The sequence below is a fragment of the Oryctolagus cuniculus genome, chromosome 3 (assembly GCF_051225735.1).
Source record: "Oryctolagus cuniculus isolate XC-2025 breed Fujian yellow rabbit chromosome 3, ASM5122573v1, whole genome shotgun sequence".
In the NCBI taxonomy this organism is placed as follows: domain Eukaryota; kingdom Metazoa; phylum Chordata; class Mammalia; order Lagomorpha; family Leporidae; genus Oryctolagus; species Oryctolagus cuniculus.
In genome coordinates, this window is record NC_142869.1 from 99552634 (window position 1) to 99574968 (window position 22335).

The 22335-nt window shown below is 35.6% G+C and overlaps 1 protein-coding gene across 9 annotated transcripts in view; it reads right to left on the reverse strand.

The window, feature by feature from the left end:
• KYNU (kynureninase) overlaps positions 1-22335 on the reverse strand; it is a 226249-nt gene that overhangs the window by 106131 nt on the left and 97783 nt on the right. For 8 of the 9 annotated variants that reach the window (XM_070071543.2, XM_089329240.1, XM_017342818.4 and 5 more), the window contains 4 exons: positions 12111-12172; positions 10082-10153; positions 8848-8922; positions 5811-5957 (listed from right to left, as the gene is read on the reverse strand). In XM_070071543.2, coding sequence (XP_069927644.2) covers positions 5811-5957; positions 8848-8922; positions 10082-10153; positions 12111-12172 — 356 coding nt within the window. Of the gene's footprint in view, positions 1-5810; positions 5958-8847; positions 8923-10081; positions 11487-12110; positions 12173-22335 lie in introns of all 9 variants that reach the window. The other variant, XM_089329242.1, reaches the window with a different exon arrangement.

Genomic DNA, 22335 nt, shown 5'->3' on the forward strand with positions numbered 1-22335 from the left:
AAAAGTGTGTGTTTATTTTGGTGCGAACATAATTTTGAAATCAAATCATGTTTGTTTTTAATAATCTGTAAATTCTTGTATTATGAATTTATTTCTTAGCAAAAATATTTTTGCAGCAAAATAAGCTTATATTAATAATTCAGTTCTCCCATAAGCATTTTGAAGTGCCCTCATATTTATTTGGCACTCATTGGCTGCCAGTCATGAACTAAGTTCTATTACCCATTTTTGAGAAACTTGGGAGAGGGGTGGGGAACATGAATTTTTCATTAATTATTTAAGGCTAAGAGTATTAAAAGTTTAATTAGCCTATCACCTAACTTTAAAATTTCAGTCTAGTCTTGAGTCTTAATCAAGCTGCTTATTCTTTTTTCTTTTGTATTCTAACATACAAATGTTCAGTAAGAGTCCTTAGTTAAAATTTTTTATTACAAAGATACTTTAGTATAATCCTGGATATTAATACATTAAATGAGATACAATCACTTATATGAATGCTATTTTATATATTATATAAAAGTATATTAATGATATATTTTATTTTTATATAGAGTATACATATATAAAATACATTATCTCATATAGTTAATAATGCTATCAGTGCAATGGTGTTCCGCATCTCAGAGGGAGTGTCTTGCTCCGTCAACAACGTAATATGACTGAGCTCTAGTAAGCTGTTTTTAAGTACACAGTTAAGCTTCATTTCCCTGAGTGTTGGTCAGTAGAATATAAATGGAAACACTTTTTCCATTTTGAATGCAAAGGTATTAAGAAGTTAGTGTGCCCTTTCACATCCCTTTATCCCATTCTCTTGTCTGAATCCACAATTGGCTCTAGGATATGAAAGCCAAAGGACACAACACTAATCGTTGGGAATCTGAATTACCAAATAGAGAGAAAGTTGATCCCTTCCTGTTGCATGAGCAAGAAACATCTGTCACTATGAAGGTATTGTTTAATTTATTTATGAATAACCAAGAGCTGGTCTACCTCACTAAAACAGCTAGTGTGTTCCACTGTAAATAATTGTCACCTGTGCCTTATAATACAAACTGAGAAATTATAATATGTAGGAGAGTCTGAGAGTCTATTTCTTTTTTTTAAATGATCCATAGATATTCTGTTTTGCTGTCTTTGTATTTAGTTATGTCACCTTATCAATTTTCTAGGAAGCATTTTGAACTGTTTTGTGAAATAAGGTAAGAAAAAAGAAAGAAGAATAAAGACGTTTTCCCAGTTTATAAAAATAAATCTCTTCCTACAGAAAAACATTGCAAGAAGGAAGGAAGGAAGGTAAGTAGTTCAGTGGGAGGACAGGAGGGAGTAAAGGGAATGGGAAAATGAAAGGGTGTTAAGAGGAAAGAGGGAAACACAAACCATAAGATCCTATGGATGTATAATGGAACAATGTAAGAAAAACCTTGGGTTAGCAAATCCAGACCCCATTGTGAAATCCTTCTTCCTCATGCCCCTCTATTATTTGTCTATGAATGTGAAGAATTTTCTTGCCCATATTCTTCTTAATCTGTCACTTCAGAAGGCAAGTGAGTCATTTGTGGAACTCTGCTAGGTTTTTCTTGGAAAGATTTAGCACTTTGGATGAGTGGCACAGATGAAGCTGCACAGCTCCTTCTCCCGTATTCCTGCTCTGTGCCTTAAATAGAGAAGTAATATCCATCCGGATTTGCAACAACTATCTTGTGACCACAATGTGAGAAGTTGAGAAAATTCTAAGAGAACTCTGGAGATGTTACTCAGATACAGCTGGGCTGCACATTACAACCCAGCAGCTTCTCCCTCAAGTCATCCGTAGTGGGAAGAAGAAATCTCCATTTTTGTTTGTTAATTTTGACTGGAATTATTTCTTGCAGCTGAAAGCTCTCATATTAACTTCAGAAAAATTAAAGGAAAAATATATCCTGAGAAGATGGGATTGAATAGTGATTATCAAGGTCAAGAACAGGAAAGTTGAATGAAATGGTAGAGCAGGATGGTGGAATGAGAGAGTATAGACATCCTTTGGAGAGACAAATTTATTTAGGGCATACTGATTTCAAGGTGCATATGCAAAGTGCATCCAGATATAGTAGGAAGATTAGCCTCATTTTTTTTTATTCTTAGAGTAGCCTAGAGCTTTCACGTGGTATTTATTGGTGAGTATGTGTAGTAGTTAAAAATAACTTGTGATAGTAATGCAAAGGACAATGGACTCCTACACTCAGCGCATATACAGAAGAAAATATTCTTAGACCAAATAATAAAATACAGAAAACTTGTGCATATGGAAGTTAGGCAGAGCTCCATAAAGGCATTATATTATGTATGATGAAGTATCTAGTTTCCAAAAAAATATATGGATATAAATCTTCAAATATGTCTCTGGCCACCCTGTGGCCTTTCCTTGTAGTACAGTTCTCTCTTAACTGTAGTTTTTCTCAGCCTATGCCATTTGCCAGTATCTCAAATCTCCTCAGTTAAGAAAAGTCCCAGCATCTTAAATTCTTATCTTTAATTAATTAATTAGTGTACCTTTCCTATTTCATGACCATTAGAAATCTAGTATTTTCTCTTTCCTTCCGAATCAACTTCTATACCATCCACAAGTAAATTAGTAAAAGACAGTTTACCAAATAGAAAAATGTACAAGACACTTGAGCAAATGTTTCATAAAAGAACATATACAGGAAAATTCTCAACCTGATAAATAATCAGGAAAGTACAAATTTAAACTATAATTTGTTACTACTAAAAAATAATCTGAATAGCTAAAATTAAAAGATTAATGACAGCAGCTACCATTGTAGATGGAGAGCAACAGAAACTGTTGTATACACTGGTAAGAGTATTTATCAAATTTCTATAATCCCTTTGGAAAATTGGCATTATTGATTAGAAATGAATATACACATACCTTATGATCTAAGAATTCCACTTTTAGGTTTAAACTTAGTAGAATTGTATGTGAATATTGACCCAAATAAATTTATCAGGATGTCCAGAGATGCATTTATTGCAATACCCTCAAATGGATATAAAATCCAATATCTATCCTTTTGGTATTTAAAGGTAAGTTTTTTGGTCTATTTCACGCATTATAATAACATACTAAAGGAAAGAAAAACAAACAAAACTACAGCTAGATAAACCATGGATGGAGCTCAAAAACAGTAAGCAAATAATCCAAATAAAAATGTTTAATATGTGCACTTTTATAAAGCTCAAAGCTATACAACATTGAGTTATATGGTTAGGAGTCAGGAAAATGATAGCTTGGTTAAAGGGGAGCCTATGGTCTAAATATTGGTGTATCTCCTTACCCCAAAATTCACATGTTAGAACTTCACCCCCAACGTGATAGAGTTGAATGGGATTGCTGCTCTCATAAAAGTGGTTCTCGTGAGTATCCTTGCCCACATCTGCCACCTGAGTGTAGAGCAAAGAGTCTCCCACGAACCCAAAAGTGACGATCGCCAAGACGTTGATTCTTCTGATACCTTCATTGAGGGCTTCACAGCCTCCCAAACTGTGAGCAGTACATTGCTGTTGTTTTGGAACTATCTAGTGCAAGGCATTATTTTATGACATCCCTCCAAAAAAATAACAGGAGATAACAGGTAGTATTTGGAAGGAGGTAAAATTTCAAGATTCGGAATGATGGAAATATTCTGTTCCTTGATGGGAGTGATATTTATAAGGTCTAGATATAACTCACAAATCCATTCACTTATAATTTGTGTTGCTTTTGTACACGTGTGCTTCTTGAATTCAGATATTTCTCCAACTTCATACCCCTGCTTTCCTACTCACTGACTGACTGCTCATTCCAACATCACTTTCGGTTTCTGAGATGCTCGAGATTTCTGGAAACATGCTCTTTTGCCCCACTCTGGTCAATCCTAGCAGCAACTGCTTTAAGCATTTTCCCCTAGAATTTCCTATCTCTTTTGTGATTGTCATCTTTAATTTTCTCTCTGCCTCTCTCTTCCACTTTATCTTCATAGGCCACCCAAGAGAGTTATGTAAGTCCACATTTTAAAGAACTCTTCCCAAACTCAGTTGAGAATGGGAGTCTTGTCTAGCAAGAAGGTAAACACTTGTTAGAATAATTTTGATAGTAGATAAATCTATGTCTCCTCTTTTTCTATTTTGTTCCCATGGTATCCTAGCAGTTACATTTAGACAGAAATGGTTCATTTCCGCCTTCACTTATTTGATGGAGAGTTTCATAAGAATTTGAGTTGATAGACACTTACTAGATTTTTTAAGTGGAAAAAAGCCTATGGAACACTTAAAAATGACTATAGCAATCAGTACTCTTAGTATTGAGAACTACATATAAATTCTAATAAATAAAATGATTTTACTTTTAATGGCAAATAAAAGAAAGTGTGTATCTGGGCAAGTTCTCATGACTTCACATTCATTGAGGATAGTTGTAGGTAGAGAAATTACCACCTACTAACAAAATGTGTTCCAAATCAATAGTTTTTTTTTTTTTTTTTTTTTTTTTTTTATATACTTCCTTCTCACATTGGAACTTTGAGGTAGATGGTGTTAGTCCAAGTAAGTGTCTCTGGAAAAAAGACTCCAAGAAGGCAAAATAAGTTGCCCTAGATCATATAAAAATTGAGTAACCTATCTAAGATTTGAATCTCTGGTTGTGTGATTCCTGAACTCAAAGCGTTTCTTCTGTTTCCTCCTGTCTCACATTTATGAAGGTTAATGAGACATGCTTGTATACCAAGGGAACTGGGACTGCTGATTACTTGCCTAACACTTTAAAATGTGATTTTTTTTATTGGCCTCTCTTTATTTTGGTGCTTAACATTTAATATCTAAATTAAGAAGACATTATCTTTATATCTTTTGTAATGCTGCAGTTTCACAGTTATCCATCAAACCAGTTGGAAGTCGTGGTTGGAAATTCCTAGAGACTGCTGATAACGATGCTAAATTTCTTTTCATTAGTTCCATTCATTAGCTTCAATAACTGAATATATTAAGTAGACCTCACACATAGATGAGACCCATAACTTATTAATGTTCAGAATAAAATTCGATTGTCACCTTTTTAAATACATGAGTTGATTGTGGAATCAAATAGAACTGTTATTTAAGAATTTTAAATTCAAATTGAGACTACTGAATGCTGCTCCCTCACTGATTTCTTTTCTCAGGTAAATAAATACTAAGAATATGTTTGACATTTACTTACTTATATATAAGGAATCAAGATTTCAAAATGATAAATTTTTAAGTGTAATTTATGATACATAGGAAAATATCTTTCATAATAGGCACTACAGTAATTTATTGAGATTTTGAAGAATAAAATGGTCTCCTTGAAGACACTGGTATAAAACTCCATCTGCTGAAAAATGTTAACTCTTCATTCCTCCATCTTTAGGTACCTAGAGTTTAAAACTGATTTACATTGAGAATGAGTTATATGACACAGTCCCAAAATTGGGTTTTTAGCAGTCCTCGTGCATAGCTGCATAGTTATTAAACTAAGTATTTTTTTCTGTTTCTTGCTGACCTAGTACCAATGACACCATCTACAGGAAGTTTGCCTGTCCTACATGTTGCTGGAAGGTAAACACTGAGAGAGAAGTAATAAGGAGGTAAGGCCACAGAAGGCAAAAGTGGGTTAAATAAAATTACCTAAGGCAAAAAATAATAGAAAAATGGTGTACTCATTTTATAACTCGTAACAACTATAAAACACAGACAGAAACAAAAGTGTTTTACTGGAAGGGCAGTTAGAACATTGTTCTGTAGAGTGATCATGGGGGAAATGTTGTGCATACCTTTGCTTGTCCAGCTTTTGTGATGGCAGGCATATCCAAGAGCTGCCCAGAATAAAAATGCACGCCAGAAAACAGAATCACAGCAATAGAGTCTCCTTCCTTCTCAATCACCTCAAGAATATCCTCCATTCTTAAGATTTCTTCTCCCTAAGTCAAATGAGGAACAGTTTCATCATATTAACAATAATAAATTTGTCATTTCATATTTAGCAACCTCAATTTCACCATTAGTCATTTATCAATATAAAAATATTGTAGTGTACCATTCTTAACCATTGGCTTGACAGAGGTATAAAACAAAGTTTTACAAACTATTTAAAATTAAAGGTAAAGTTTTTCAAGTTCATGACAAAACTCTGGCAAAAGTGTAGGATAAGGCTTTTATTATTAAGAGATAGCAATAAAATAATGAAATGAGTTTTTAAAGTATAAGTCTTTATAAAACTGTTTGAATTAGCCTCCAGTTTTCAATTAATCTTTACTATACATGTACTTGTCAGTTGTTTTCTTCTTATTCCTACCCAATAAAAAAATAGAAAGCACTAAAAGGCCATGAATTATTATATAGCAATATAAATTTGTTGGAAATTAGTTCTACTTATGAATCTAATATCATGTTGTTATTTTTTTCCAGAAATAAAAACTTACATTTCTTATATCTGTATATCACTTAACCAGGGTCCTCTATTACCTTACAAAAAAAATCTCTGCTAAATTGTTATAAAGATCAAAACTCAAAGATGAAGAAAAATATTAGTAAAATTATTATTTTCCCCTTATTTTTATTATTTATTTATTTTATTATTTATTTATTATTTATTTATTATTATTTATTATTATTATTTTCCCCTTATGTCTCTACTATAATGAATGCCTGATTACATAATAAAAACTGTGAAAAAACTTAGATTTTTATCTTGCAAACAATTTAAGCTGAAAAACATCAGTTAAATACAAAACATCTATTTGCACCACAAGAATTCTGTTCTCCTTACTTAGTTTCCATGTATTCTCTCCAATACTAAATCTTACATTATTTTGAGGTCAATGCATCATTAATCAGATTAATATTTTTGGAAACTTAAGATATTCATAAATTATCCTTTAGTTATTATTTTTCATAATTATTTATATTTGCCAGTTACAGTACTCCACATTACATGTGTGTCTATGTGCATATATGTTTGTGTAATATACTCTTTGTTAGAAGAAACCTGGAATCTGTATGGCATCTAAAAATACAAGATTGATATTAAAAAGACGAGGAATTTAGAAATTGCAAGGAAAATTCTAACTAAGATTAGTAACTTGGGAATATAAAACTATTCTTTTTTTTAAATGAACCAAGTTTTTCATTTTTTGTTTATTGGAGAGGCAGAGAGACAAGGAAAAAGATAGACAGAGAAGGGTTCATTTGCTGATTGACTCCCCAGATGCCTGAGATGGTTGTGTCTGGGCCAAGGCCAAAGCCAGGAGCTGAGAGCTCAATCCAAGTGTCCCATTTGAGTGGAAGAGACCCAGCTACTTGAGCCAGCACTGCTGCCTCCTATGGTCTGGTTAGCAGGAAGCTCAGTCAGGAGTTAGAGCCCAGTATTGAACCCAGGTTCTCTGATAGGGGATGAGTGTCCTAGTACATGTCTTAACCATTAAGCCAAATGCCCTTCTCACAGACTCTGTATTCTTAAGAGAATCTAAAAAGGTCTGTCTACCATAATGTAAAAAAGGTACCAAAGTGTCATAGAGAATAATGTTCAATTAATTTCTTTAAAGAAACAGTATTTGTCAAATAAGAATTGTATTTCTCAATGAGAAAATATAGTCCTCTCCTATAGATTTGCTCCTATTTATTTATTTATCTATTTATTTATTAATTTTAAAGCTTTTATTTAATGAATGAATTTTTCATAGGTACAACTTTAGGAAAATATTGGTTCTTTCCCCCATACCCTCATCCCACCTTGACTCTTGTCTATTTATACTAAAAAATGGTCCCAAGGTTATGACTCACTATGTGACTCCAAACAATAATTATTTATAATATGAAAATTTGTGGTTATTAGTGGCAGTATTCATTTATACTAAAAATTAGAGATTCATATGTGACATATGTAATAGCTATCTTCTCCCAGGTGTGAAACTTTTTATTATGTTAATTTATTGCGTGTTGGCAAATAGAAGTGAATAGAACAGGTCCTTAATTTCTTCAAAGTAATTCTGGGTTGAAAGAAGTAATTATTCAAACATTGGCTTAAAAGACTATGAGCATTCCATATTAAACCTGAAATTTATTTTGTATGATTCTCTTACTGCCAAATTATACTAGCTGCAGGGTTTATATGTCAAAGTCTGTAAAACTTAGTTTTATGTCTCTATTAAGGTATAGTATGCAGTACTGTAGACCTTGAACATATGGTAAACTGTATTAAATGTACCTTTTGTTACCTCTTTAAATATAAAGGAATCTCAAGCCAATAAAATAACTTTCCCATAGTCACATAATCTGTACATTGGAGGGCCTGCTATTCCATGGAAGTATATAACCCACGCTGTAAAACTCAAGCCCTTCTCACTATATGACATTCCATTCTCCATTCTTATCTAAACACAATGGCAAATGTTTGATACTTAAAAGTAAGAAGGAATGTGAGAGATTAAGTCATGACAGCATTTCAAAAATGCCATTGGGCTGTAGCCTGATTTTAATGGTGTCCCTGAGTCGTGACATTTGAAATTAACAATGATATATACCCAATGCTACTCCCCTCCTATCCTGCTGAAGAATACAGCATATTCCAGTGGTATAAATAGGAAAATAGTTTGTTTGCCATATGGTTAGCCCTTGAAAATGAAAATAAATACACTTCTGAGTTATTCTTTATTTTAAACAAAATGATCTCACAGTTACAGAAGTTTAGATCTTTTATACTTTTTTGAAAGTTCCATTAAAATAATGAAGATAATAAGATTTTGAGGAAAATGAAGAAAACAATCAATACTAAATAGAAGCATGATGAATATTTATTTCTTTCTCATATACCTCTCTTGGCTTTATAATCCGCATACTTTTCTCAACATTAAGTCCATGAAGTTGAAGCTGTGACTCAATAGCATACTGGAAAGGGAATATGATTTATGTATTAAATCAAACCCAAGACACACAAGTACACTGAAATAGCAAATCTGAAAATAATAATAAAATATCAATAAAGACATATCATATTAAGTCCAAGGTCAAGGTTAAAAGTAACTGAGTACACCAGAGAAAAACCACTTAGTATGATTTATTTGCAAGCATCCCAACATTCTTTGAAATACTTCATATTTGACATGAATGGAAATGTAGCATTCATCTAGACCTTAATGGTTACAAGAGATTTTTTAAATATGATGTTAGATCACCTAATCTAGTTCAAAAGTAGAACTTGCAAAATAACTGAAATGAATAGTATATACTCATTATGCTTGAACACAAGCTATAGAAATAGCTCACTCTAAAAATACTAAATTAATGAAGAAAGGGCATTAAAAATTTACTTATTTGAGAGTATAAGATATGCATGGCAATTACAAAGGCTCTGATTTCTTTCAGGATGTTATGGTTTCTTTATAGTAGTATAATGACTATTAATTTTGACATAATTTTTAGATGCCCTAAAATTATAAGATATGAACCAGAGCAGTTAACAGTAATAATACAAAACATTGAAACTGAAATATGTTATTTACGTTTATCTGTGTCAAGAATAATCAAATTTTTTCTCAATTGAATTGATCATAATGTTGCAGTATGATATTGTTTACTAAACCACAGAAATGTTTTTAATCTTTAATAATGCTTGATAATAAGAAATCAATAATTGTTAGAGTGCTATGAAAACAAACAGAAAAGTAAAAGTTTATATTTCAACTCTACAGATAAAGCATTAAGCACTGGAGTTTGTATTGATTTGATTTTGTAAAATAAGACAGCAACAATAATTAATGAAACATTTATAACTACACTTGATTTAGACCATTGTTTTGCTCAATGTCTTTAAAAACACTAATAAATCAATGTACCTATTCAATTCTTTCCTCCCTAAACACATGTTCTACTGACCAAAGAAATAAAGCAACAATCTATAAGAAATGCCTAAATCAAAAGCATTTGACAGATTTTTATTGTAAGGTTACTTGGAAAAGACTACTGAATAAACACTGAAGTCAAACAAATGATCAGCTTCTCTAGGAAGAATAGAAAGAGCATAAATATTATTTGAAGAAATCCTTACATGATCAGAAGGGAAGGCTTTGGCTTCTAGAAGAATTTTATGCCGTTTTGGTGTAGGCTTAAAGAATGATAACTACAATGAAATGGATTTATTGAGAAAGCATTAATGCACAATTTATACATTTGCTCATTTTATGTCACATTTTCATTTTACAATCTCCAACACATTAAAGGCATTTATTAATTAAACATTTAAAGTTATCAGGGGTACCTTTTCAATTTACCTTGTTCCCAAATAATTATAAAAACAAAGATATTGGCTGATTATGCTTATTTTCAGAAAAGCAAACTTGAGTGGGGGGCTGGAATGGCAATCAGATAAAAACAAATTCTCACATTTAATTGAAAAATTATCTTCTCATAGCACTTTAATCGCAACTTCTTTAGTATAAGATTGTGACATGTTCTACAGATTTTTTCTTTATATTGATGGACTTTACACTGTCAGCTGAGCTTTCTCCACACATCATTCCCACTGCTTTATTATTTTATTATTTTCTTTGAGCTTATTTTTTTAAAAAGATTTATTTAATATTTGAAAGTCAGAGTTACACAGAGAGAGAACGAGAGGCAGAGAGAGATGTCGTCCATAGCTGGATCGGAAGTGGAGCAGCCGGGACATGAATTGGCCACATGGGATGCTGGTACTGCAGGCAGTGTCTTTTGCCCGCTATGCATAGCGTCGGTCCCCTGTGAGCTTATTTTTGTTTCACCCAAAAGTACCTCAGCCCCACCGTGAAACAAGAGGCACCAGTGCACCCACTGTCTAGGGGGACCCTTTTCTTTCTGCAAATAGTTCCTGGAGAATGAGGTTGCAAATAAGTACAGCAGTTATTGTTAAGTGATGTCGATCACTGGATGGCATGCTAGAGGAATTTTCACATATTACCATATTTAATCCTGCTAAGTATCTATGAGGTAGGTATTATTGTCCTCATTTTTAAACAGGAGAATATTAAGAATTAGAGATGCTACAAACCTTGCCCAAGATCAGAGAGGCATTGAGTAACTTGCCTGTAAATCAAGTCCAGGGATGTCTAAATTTATAATATATTTATATGACTTTGTAAAAAGTGAAGTCAAAGCCGGCATCGTGGCTCACTAGGCTAATCCTCCACCTTGTGGCACCGACACACCGGGTTCTAGTCCCGGTCGGGGCGCCGGATTCTGTCCTGGTTGCCCCTCTTCCAGGCCAGCTCTCTGCTGTGGCCAGGGAGTGCAGTGGAGGATGGCCCAAGTGCTTGGGCCCTGCACACCATGGGAGACCAGGAGAAGCACCTGGCTCCTGCCATTGGATCAGCGTGGTGCACCGGCTGCAGCGCGCCGGCTGTGGCGGCCATTGGAGGATGAACCAAAGGCAAAGGAAGACCTTCCTCTCTGTCTCTCTCTCTCACTGTCCACTCTGCCTGTCAAAAAAAAAAAAAAAAAAGTGAAGTCAAAATTTTCCAAATCATAGGGTAATGGTCATATCACAAACACCACAATCAAAATTAAGACTATATGAGTATGTGTCATTTTAAGAAAACTGTGTTGAGTACTTAAAATGTGAGAAATATTTTATTAACTATTCAAGGCACTGGTGACCTTTTCCTACATAATTTTAATTTCCAAGTGTTTCTTAACATATTTCTTATAACCTATAACACAAAAGTATACTGATCCATAACCCTACTGTGTGAAAATCAGTGTATTGGAAAACTTCCTAAAAAACTCAATGCTTTGCTAACATGATTGTTCTGTGTACTGAAAGATGTTTTCCTTTTTACCCACCATATCTCTTGTTCCTTACATTCTGAGATAAGCACTGTTGATTATTATATAGCTCTTTGCCAAAGTCAACTCTTCCATGATGATGCAGAGGCTGTTATACTATTGTTCAGCATTTGCTGGTAAAAATTAAAATAACCTCACAACTTTCACATCTGTAAACCACATAGACGTGAATCATAGATGCTCATGAATTAAAGATAAGAAAACATCAGACTCTATAATTAAGAGTATTCTAAACATTTGTGGGAAAGGAGACTTACCAGTAGGAGATGTAAATTGACGGTCAAAGCATTCATTAGAGCTATTTCTTTCTCATTAGCTCCTGTAAAATAAACATATCATAATTTAAATGCTACTAGTTGTTCTAGAGATACTGGAAAAAACCAGGGTAGGAAGGCTTCACTCATCCATTCTAATATTTTTAGAGATAAGGGCATACTTGATGTGTCATCATAAAGAAATGGAAGTTGTCCCTCTTGCCTCTTTTTATCAAATGAAATCTGGACTCACATGCACATAGCTACCTAAAATTATTTTTCCCTTTTGAAGCAGTAAATAACAACAAAATAATGAAGCATTTACTTTTTCCTATAAAGTAAAAATGATTTATCCCATTATCAACTAGTTTTCCAATTCCCAAAGAATTCATTTTTGTGCTACATGTATCTTCAGAAGGAATCTAAAAAGACATAAAGGCCAATCACATTTCTAAAGCTGGTCATTTCTAACATCAAATTAGGATATATACCTTTAAGAAAAAAAAAAGGCTATTTTGTGAAACATAATTCACTGTTATTGTAGTGAGACATATAATACTTTCTAAGGGCTGGCGCGGGGCTCACTTGGTTAATCCTCTGCCTGCAGCGCCAGCATCCCATATGGGCACCGGGTTCTAGTCCTGGTTACTTCTCTTCCAGTCCAGCTCTCTGCTGTGGCCTGGGAGGGCAGTGGAGCACGGCCCAAGTGCTTGGGCCCTGCACCCGCATGGGAGACCAGGAGAAGTACCTGGCTCCTGGCTTCAGATCAGCACAGTCCTGGCTGTAGCATCCATTTGGGGGTGGTGAACCAACGGAAGGAAGACCTTTATCTGTGTGTGTCTCTCTCTCACTAACTCTATCTGTCAAATTTAAAAAAAAAAAAATTAATACTTTCTAAGACAAAAATGCTACCTAGCAAAGTAAAATGACCTAAATTGCTCTGTAGTTGATTCATAAGCACTGAGATAAAAGATGATACAACTGTGTATTATATGGTGAAAACATGCAAAATTACCTACTCCGTAAACATAATCTGATCTAATTCCTATTAACAACAATTTAGTCACTAGAGACAGACCCAGAGACAGACAACACATTGGTTAAGAATGCAGAACATAACAATAATAGTAATACCTTCACTGTTGTGAGTTTGAATTTATTTATTTCAAAGGTACAGCAAGAGGGAGAGCACATGAGAGAGATCATCCTTCTTCTTGTACACTCTAAATGGATGCAACAGTCAGGGCTGTTCAGGATTAATTTAGGAAAAAGGAACTCCATTCTGATCTCCCACATGAGAGGCAGGGGCCTAAGTAGTTCGATCATCTTCACTGCTTTCCCAGCCACATTAGCAGAAAGCTGGATCAGATTAGCCAGTACACAAACACGTACTCTGATAAGAGATGCTAGCATTGCAAATGGCAACTTAACCCCTGCATCACCAGGCTATCCCCTGTATAAGATTTTTAAAGGCAATTAGTCCTGTATAATCAGAATATTGCTTAAAAAATGGGCTACATATCTTAATGTTTATAGACGACTGAAACACATATAAAACAAACCCTATATTTTGCATTGAAAATATTACTTTAAACAGTTCCATTTTATAAGAATAGAGAGTAAAGCAGAATGATAAATCTAATAATTCCAGGATAAGTTCACTTGAGGGGAAACCATTGGAGGTAAGTGTGTAACTTAAGAATTTATATTTCAACGCAGCTATTCAAGGAGGGTCCATATTTTCATCTAGTCAAGGAACACTTTTGTTGCATATGCCACATGTATTGCTCCATCTGGTAGGCAAACACATAGCAGGTGTTGAAAGATGTATCCCCAGCAATTGTAAAGTGAATAACGTCTGAAATCGAGGGACAATTAAAACAATCATTCTACATCCCTAGCACTAAACAAAATTCCTCTTAGACATACCTGACAGATGTGATAGGCTTATGTCACATATAGCAGATTAAGCCTTCTCCTAAATAGCAAATTTCTTTAATAGGTTACAAAGGAGGATGGTATTGTGGTTTAGCAGGAAAAACTGCAGCGTGCAATGCCTGCATCCATATGGGTGCAGTTTTGAGTCTGAGCTGCTCCACTTCATTGTTGTGGCCATTTGGGGAGTGAACCACAAGATGGAAGATTTCTCTCTCCTACCCCTACTCCAACTCAGTAACTCTACCTTTTGAGTAAATAAAAATAAAATCTTAAAAGATTTTAAAGGTGCCACCTTTATTATACTTGCTTCTCTACATCATGGTATGAATTTCTGCTGTTACTTCTAAAACAAATCATCATCTAAGGTTCCTAACCTGATCCATCTTTTGATTTCCTGTGGGCTACCTACACCTGCAGGCCCAGCATTCCATATGGGTGCCAGCTCAAGTCCCAGCTACTCCACTTCTGAGCCATCTGCCTGCCAATACACCTGGGAAAGCAGTGGAGGATCACCCAAACACTTATGCCCCTGTACTATCTGGGAGACCCAGAAGAAGCTCTAGCTGCAGACTTTGGCCTGGCTCAGCCCTGGCCATTGAGACCATTTGGGGAGTGAACAAGTGGATGGAAAACTTCTCTGTCTCTCCTTCTTTCTTTCAGTAACTCTGCCTTTCAAATAAATAAAATAAATCACTTTTAAAAAGTGTGATTATTTGGAGGGAGAGTGAAAGGAGGAATGCAAAGACAAGTGATTAGTAGAAGGAGAAGCATGAGAGAGAATATAGTGAGAACAAGAAAACTGAAGAACAAAACATTAGTTATCACAAAATGAAATCAAAGAAATACAAGAGGGGAAAGGAGCAGAGATTTTCTACAGAAGTTCAGATATTTTATCTTTGCTTGAACAGTCTATTCTGCTTAAAATAATTACATATAAGCCATGATCTGCAGCATTCACATCCCATGTGGGCACCACTTGGACTCCCGGCTGCTCCACTTCTGATCCGGCTCCCCGCTGGTGTGCCTTGGAAAACAGTGGAGGATGACCCTCATCCTTGGCCCCCTGAACTCATGTACGTGATATGCATGAACCTCCTGTCTTCAGTCCAGCCCAGCCCTGGCTGTTGTGGCTCTCTGGGGATTGAACCACGAGATAGAAGATCTGTCTGTCTCTCTCCTCTCTTCCTGTAACTCTGTCTTTCAAATAAATAAATCTTAAAAAAAGAGATAATTATGGATTCCTGAGAAATTTTGGTCATTCAAACCACCCAGTCTTCGTTTGGGATCACCTAAAAATGTTCTAGCCTGAGAATGTGATGAACCTGCAGTCATGCTCATTCCCACACTGGTGGGCAGAAGTATTCCATAGTTACACTTCTGATATGACACTGAGCATTCTATACCTCACTTTAAATAGCATGCTTACAAGTGGACCAATTCTTTGTAAATAATCCCTGTCTGAATTAACAAATTTGTACATACACACATACACATATACACATACTCCTCCACTGGACCTCTTTTAGTTAAATTAAGAACTTCATAAAAGACTATCCTCGCCTGCTGCTGAAATTTGTCCAAGGGCAGGATCAGTGTGTTAAGCATGCATGCAAGTGCACAGAATATGTCAGGTTGGTGGTAATATGAGTTTCAAAACATTAACAGAAATTTTTGTTTCACATATAAAGTAAAGGCACTGAAGAATCAAGCACTCCTAACATCAAAGAGTTACCAATCAGTTTGATTTTTAGTTTATTTTCAAAAGAAAATATACCTAATTGACCTATTTCTTCTTATTCAAATTATATCTTTGAGATCAACATTGTTCTGAGATATTTCAATATCATCAACATTCTATAAGAAAATAAACCTATTTTAAAAAGTAAGCAAGTTATTTCAAGTTGCTTTTCTTTGTTCCTTTTCTTTCTCTTAAGAGCCTTGTTTTGAATCAATGTGGAAACATTAAGAACTACAAGTATTTGGGGTCAAAATTTTTTAAAAAGCTTTGAGAAAGCTTATCAAGATCTAAAAGTATCTATTTTTTAAAAACATCATTTATAACTCACTGCAATAAATGTCAAGATTTGAATCATACCATCTCAGACAGGAATGATCCAGAGCTCTTATCTGAAGAGTGTTTGTATGCTTGTTTATAACAAGTTCATTTATTTACTGAATACCTTCTTTTGCTTTACCAAAAGGTGAAACAAGTTAAATGAAGCATTAGTTTCTTTTCCCAAACCATGGCCAGCCAACATTTAGAGAACTATTACTAGTGTTGAAAATTATTAACACCTGACTTATTTCACAATCTTTACAATAAACCAATGAGGTATATGAAGTATTGTCTTTGATTTTTTTTCATTTTATCAATGAACTAACACAATGTATCTTGGAAAAAAATAAAACAAGAATCTTTGATTGAGATTACCTATGGAAGCACGGTTAATACAATATATTCAAATACAAAAGACCCTGGTTCAAACCAATTTCTCCTGTGTCTTTCTAATCCTAACATAATTTCAAATCTTTTTTTATAAAGTAAGGATGACAAGTTCCCAAGCTTCCTAACACTGGATAATGGCAGTGAACAGAACAGCAAGTGACCACTACTCAGTGTCAAGATTCTTAACTTTGCCCCAAGAAAAAATTCATGACAAAGTCAAAGAGCAGCAAATAGCAAGCAGCAGAATTTCATTGAGAAAATAAAAGCACACGTGCCAAAGTTAGAGTGCAGACTCTTGGATAGACACGACCTGACCTGCTTTTAACATTATAAGGAAAAGTACATCTTAATACAGATAGGGAATATTCATGTTTTTTTTTTTACAAATTAGGTGGAAATTTCCATAAATCTAGCTGACATACCTTCTGGTTCATTATTTGGTCCTGTGTTTCCTGTCATGACTGCTGGTAGGTGTGTCAAATAGTGTGCTGATGTATCACAATCAATGCATAATGAATTCTAGGTCAATCTAGATCAGCCCTGGCCCCTTAACTGGAATAAATCTAGTTAGGCAGTTTGTCAGTCTACAAAAAAGCAGGAAAATCCATAGTCCATATCCTGAAGGACTTGGGATAACAGTAACTATCCCCGAGTAGGTCAGTTGCTCTCCCTGCCTTCTTATTTCAATAAGACACTTCTTAAGGCTTTTGTTCCTGCCATATCTGTTCTGTGTATTTTATTAAGCAGATGCCAATGTCATAATGGATTTAGTTGCCTGGTCTGTAGTCAGGCAAATTTCGTATACTTCTTTCTCCAGTTTTCAAGTGTCAAGTTGCTGTGGTCTCTAGAGGTATGCAGGCTGATGGTCTGTTACTGTTAGGGGAAAGCTGCCAGGAATTATTTTTTTTCTCAGTGTCAAGCGCAAGTTTCATAAACAAATATATGTTTTATTACAACATTTTTATAAGCCCAAATTAAGCTTAATAAAATTAATATTCATTAGTAATTCTGTTTCTAAAACTTTGATAATATAACATTATTTATAAAGGAAAGTTGTTTTGCAGAATTGTTGGCTATACATGTTTTATTAATAGCTTTTGCCTTCCTAGGAAACTGAAACTCTTTATGTCTATGAATAAATGCAGTCTTTCCCTGTCTCATTCTCTTCTATATCTCATATAGGTAAAGAGACAATAATGGATCAGGAAAAAATAATCCAAGGGAAGGCATCACCACATCCAGAAGGGATGCCTCCAAACTTCTCCCATTGCTGGCAACCTGAGTCACTTCTGTAGTGAAGCCACGGTTCAGAACCAGCACTGACAGCAAATGTCCAACAGAACTGTCAAATGCATCCCTGTGATGGCTGATAGCTTTTGTACCATTATAATAGAATTGCTATGCTGATACTCCTACTCCCATCATGCATCAGATGCCATGACACTTCTGAGACTTCCCAATCAACTAGAAATTTGTCAGTTACAAAATTCCTGTAAATCCCTGCCACTGGCTGAAAAATTCTACTCAAAGCACCATTCTGTGCCTCCAGATCACATAATGGAATGACCTCGAACCTCATGGGTTGCAACTCACTCCATAGCATGTCTGTACTCTCTCTTGAGTGTGTACTTTTGCTTTGCCAAAAATATTATTCCTCTGTTAAACTTTATGTCTCATCATTGAGGTTTTTTTTTTTTTTTAGTATATCATGGGTAAGAACCTGGGTCCTTCAACCTCCCAATATATCTACTATCAGTTTGCACACATAACAAATGTATTATCCTCCTGTCATTTCATTTTGAGAAATTTTGTGATGATATGAAAACTGTTGTTTTAAGAACCTGAAAATCCCATTATGACCCAAATATACTATTTGTTTGCTCATGACTAAATATTTTTGATATTTAACATTTGATCAGATTTTTCTCAGAACTTTCAATCCAGGCAAAAAGAGAACATGCATAGAGACTGCAAAAAAAAAAAAAAAAAAAAAAGAAATACAAAATACACTTTTAAATAAAAATTATAAGAGGTACTTTACTTTGGACTAAGTTTCTACGTAAGTCCCAAGATATCAGATTAAAAAATCAAAATCAAGCTACATGGCTGGCGCCTTGGCTCACTTGGCTAATCCTCCACCTGCGGTGCCGGCATCCCATATGGGCCCCGGGTTCTAGTCCTCGGTGCTCCTCTTCCAGTCCAGCTCTCTGCTGTGGCCCAGGAGGGCAGTGGAGGATGGCCCAAGTGCTTGGGTCCCTGCACCCCCATAGGAGACTAGCAGGAAGTACCCGGCTCCTGGCTTTGGATCGGCACAGCACCAGTCGTAGCGGCCATTAGGGGAGTGAGCCAACGAAGGAAGACCTTTCTCTCTGTCTCTCTCTCACTGTCTATAACTCTCTCTCTGTCTCTCTCTCTCACTGTCTAACTCTGCTTGGCAAAAAAAAAAAAGAAAAAAAAATCAAGCTACAGTGCGAAGTCAACCAAACTGAAACTAAGCTGTTAGCTGCAGTTCTGGAAATCAAGACTGAAGAAGTAACTGTCAAATATCCCAATAAGTGAATGTTATTGGGAATGCTAAAAAAGTTTCCTGTGACTTAATCTTTCTGAAAAATGTAATGTGATGTTAACCAGTCATTTTTCTATTGTTCTGCCTCTCTCTGCCCAGCTTACAAGGAAACTAACTTTAAAACGAGGAATCTACCTTTCCTTTCTTGCTTGTTTTTTTTTTTTTTCAGCCATGTATGGACAAAACTCCTCTGCTCAGCTTATTATAACACTTATTCAAATTTTGGAAATTTGCCCAATTCTAGAATTGAAAATTAAGCTAATCAGGATCTTTAAATTGTTGCAAATTTGTCCTTTGATGCACACTTAAAAACACCTCCTGAGAATATTTGATCCTATTAAAGCAATCTGAGTGAATTCAATTTTAAATTAAGCTTAAGGACCATTCCCACAACTATTATATATGATTTTAGAAGTTAACAGGGGGATAATATTTACTGAAACATTAAAAAAGTAAATAAATATAATGCTTTTAAAATATTGCTCATGATATACTTTTGCTGATATTGTCAGCTCATATTATTTTTGCCAACAAACACAGAGGAATATTTCTCCTGATAAAGTAAGAATTTTAGACAACAAAATACATATCTAACAAAATAATTACACCAAAGATCATTTTGAAGATAATTAAAATGAAATTTGAAAATGCTTTTATCATGGAACATCGGAAACAGGAAAGTTATACCTGGGTAGCTCAGGAACTTCATGGAAAAATGAGATTAAAGGGCTAATTTTGACTAGGGGAAGACAAAAGAAAAGTGAAGGAAGTCTAGTCCCAAGGGAGAGTTAGAGAGCCATTTGCAGTACAAATTCTACAGAAAGCAAGAGGGCATCATGCAGCAGCAAGATGGGACACTACACACAACTCCCGCAGCTGGGGCTGGAGGAAATGCCAGCTTCTGAGAGCAGGGGCGCCTGGCAACCAGCAGGCAGAGGGTGGCTGACATACACACGACCAGGTGATTAGGTGGGGAAAATCCATGTTTCCCACTGTCTTTGAGTCTGGCTGGAAGGCTTAACAGGGGTCTGGGCTCCAACTTGAGACTGTGAGGTGTTCCTATCCCCTCAGCCTAGTACAGGCTCCAGGGCTTAAACTGTCTGGGGGAGCACCCACATGCATTCAGCTGGCTCTGGAAATGTCTCTGCTCTCTCAGTGGATGGGGCAGGCCTGAGGGCTGAGAGGGGATTCTCTACACCCTGTGACTATGGGAGTCTTTCATGCTGTAACTGGCAATTCTGTGACTGCATGATGGGACATAGGGTGTAGCTGGGTCTCTGGGCAATCACTGTATCTGGTGCCAGAAGCTCAGAACTCCTGGGATGAGTCATTGCAGAGGGTTCTGTGCTCACATTGAGGACTGGACAAATCCTTTGTGTGATTCATGTGCCAGTGTGGGTGTGGCTTATACACACTGTAGGTTAACCCTGGGCACTGATCATGTTGGAAGAGAGGAGGTAAGGTGTGATTATGACAACAGGTGTGATGATACCCTCCTCCTTGCTGACAATAGAGATCTACCATGCCCAACTTGGGTGTAATCCTGGATTCTTATATTACCTTGGAGCACTGACCAGAGATTCCTGACTACATCCAGCATACGTCTCTGGGTATTCACTAAAGGAGCAGACACTCCACTAAGCCACAGAAGAATAGTTCAATGATAAAACCCATCAGCAGAGAAAACCAACAAGTGTTGCCACAAATACATAAAAATAAAGAAATACAAGAAACAAGGACATAGAAGACAAGATGACTCCCCCAAAGGAACATAACAACAATTCAATATTAGAATGTGAAGATGAAAAGATGGATTAAATTCTTGAAAAGGAATGTCAGAAGAAAGATCATAGGAATACTAAACTCATAATTATGAAGTGTATGAAGTTTGTTATTGTAAAGCTGTATAGTTCTGTACACATTCCTATATACTTACTTCTAAGCATACAGTTTAAAACTTGCCATGGAACCCCAAATTGCCTTAAGCAGGGTGGTAAAAATGCCACCTTAAGTGGTAAAGTGATCATATGGGTAGGATTAAGTGTCTGTTTATAATAATAGCTAGAATTAAAAATGATTAAATGCTCCAACATGGGAAATAGACCACAAGCAGAATCATAGAATGACAATTGCTTTAAGTAGCACTCTGACCTTAGAATCAGCCCTTAAGGCATTCTGGTCTGGCTGAAAAGCTCACAAGGGCATTTCACACATGGAAAGCCAAGGCACTGTGGCAAAAAATGTCCTACATGAAGTATTTGGTGGGTGAGACCCTAGTGGAAAGAAGTGGTCATCAAAGAAGGAGGTCCTTTTCTTTGAAGGGAGAAGAGAACTTCCACTTTGCTTATGGCCTTGTCTGAATACTGATGGAGTTTGTGGATTCAGAAGGCTTCCACAGCCTAGGCAGCTCATGTCAAGAGTCTCGGGGGATCACTAATGTCATACATTAATTGTTAAATTAACAACAAGAGTCACTGTGCACTAACTTCCTCTGCAGGACCTCTGCCCTCAAAGAGTTGTATTATAGTTATGTTTAAGTGCTTGCAAAAGATGTATTATTCTTCAGTGCTTATTTAAAGTTAATTAAGTTTCCAAAAAAAAAAAAAGAAATGAAATTAACTTCAAGATGCAATGACTTTGAACAGTCCTTGTCTAGACTGTTGAGGAACAGGTTTTTTTTCCACGCAAATTATTGAACTATTTACTCAGTACAGATTTGGTCTTCTGTGTATAAATTTAATCTAAAATGGAGAATGAGACTGGGAATGGGAGAGGGAGGAGGAGGAGAGGTAGGAATGTGGATGGGAGCATGAGAATGGTGGGAAGAATCACTATATTCCTAGAGTTGTACTTATGAAAACATGAAGTTTGTATTCCTTAAATAAAAAGTTTCTTTGGGGAAAAAAAGCAGCAAACAGAAACAAATTCATGAGTTACATAAATCCATACATGACACAGATGAAAAATTTTCCTGTGAGATAAAAATTTTGAAGATAAATCAAACTGAAATCTTAGAAATTAATAATTCAATATATCAAATAAAAAATACAGTATAGGGGGCTGGCGCTGTGGCACAGTGGGTTAATGCTCTGGCCTGAAGTGCTGTCATCCCATATGGGCACCGGTTCAAGACCCAGCTGCTCCACTTCTGATCCAGTTCTCTACTATGGCCTAGGAAAGTAGTTCAAGATGGCCTAAGACATTGAGCCCGTGCACCCATGTGGAAGACCCAGAGGAAGTTCTTGGCTCCTGGCTTCGGGTCAGCACAGTCCTGGCCA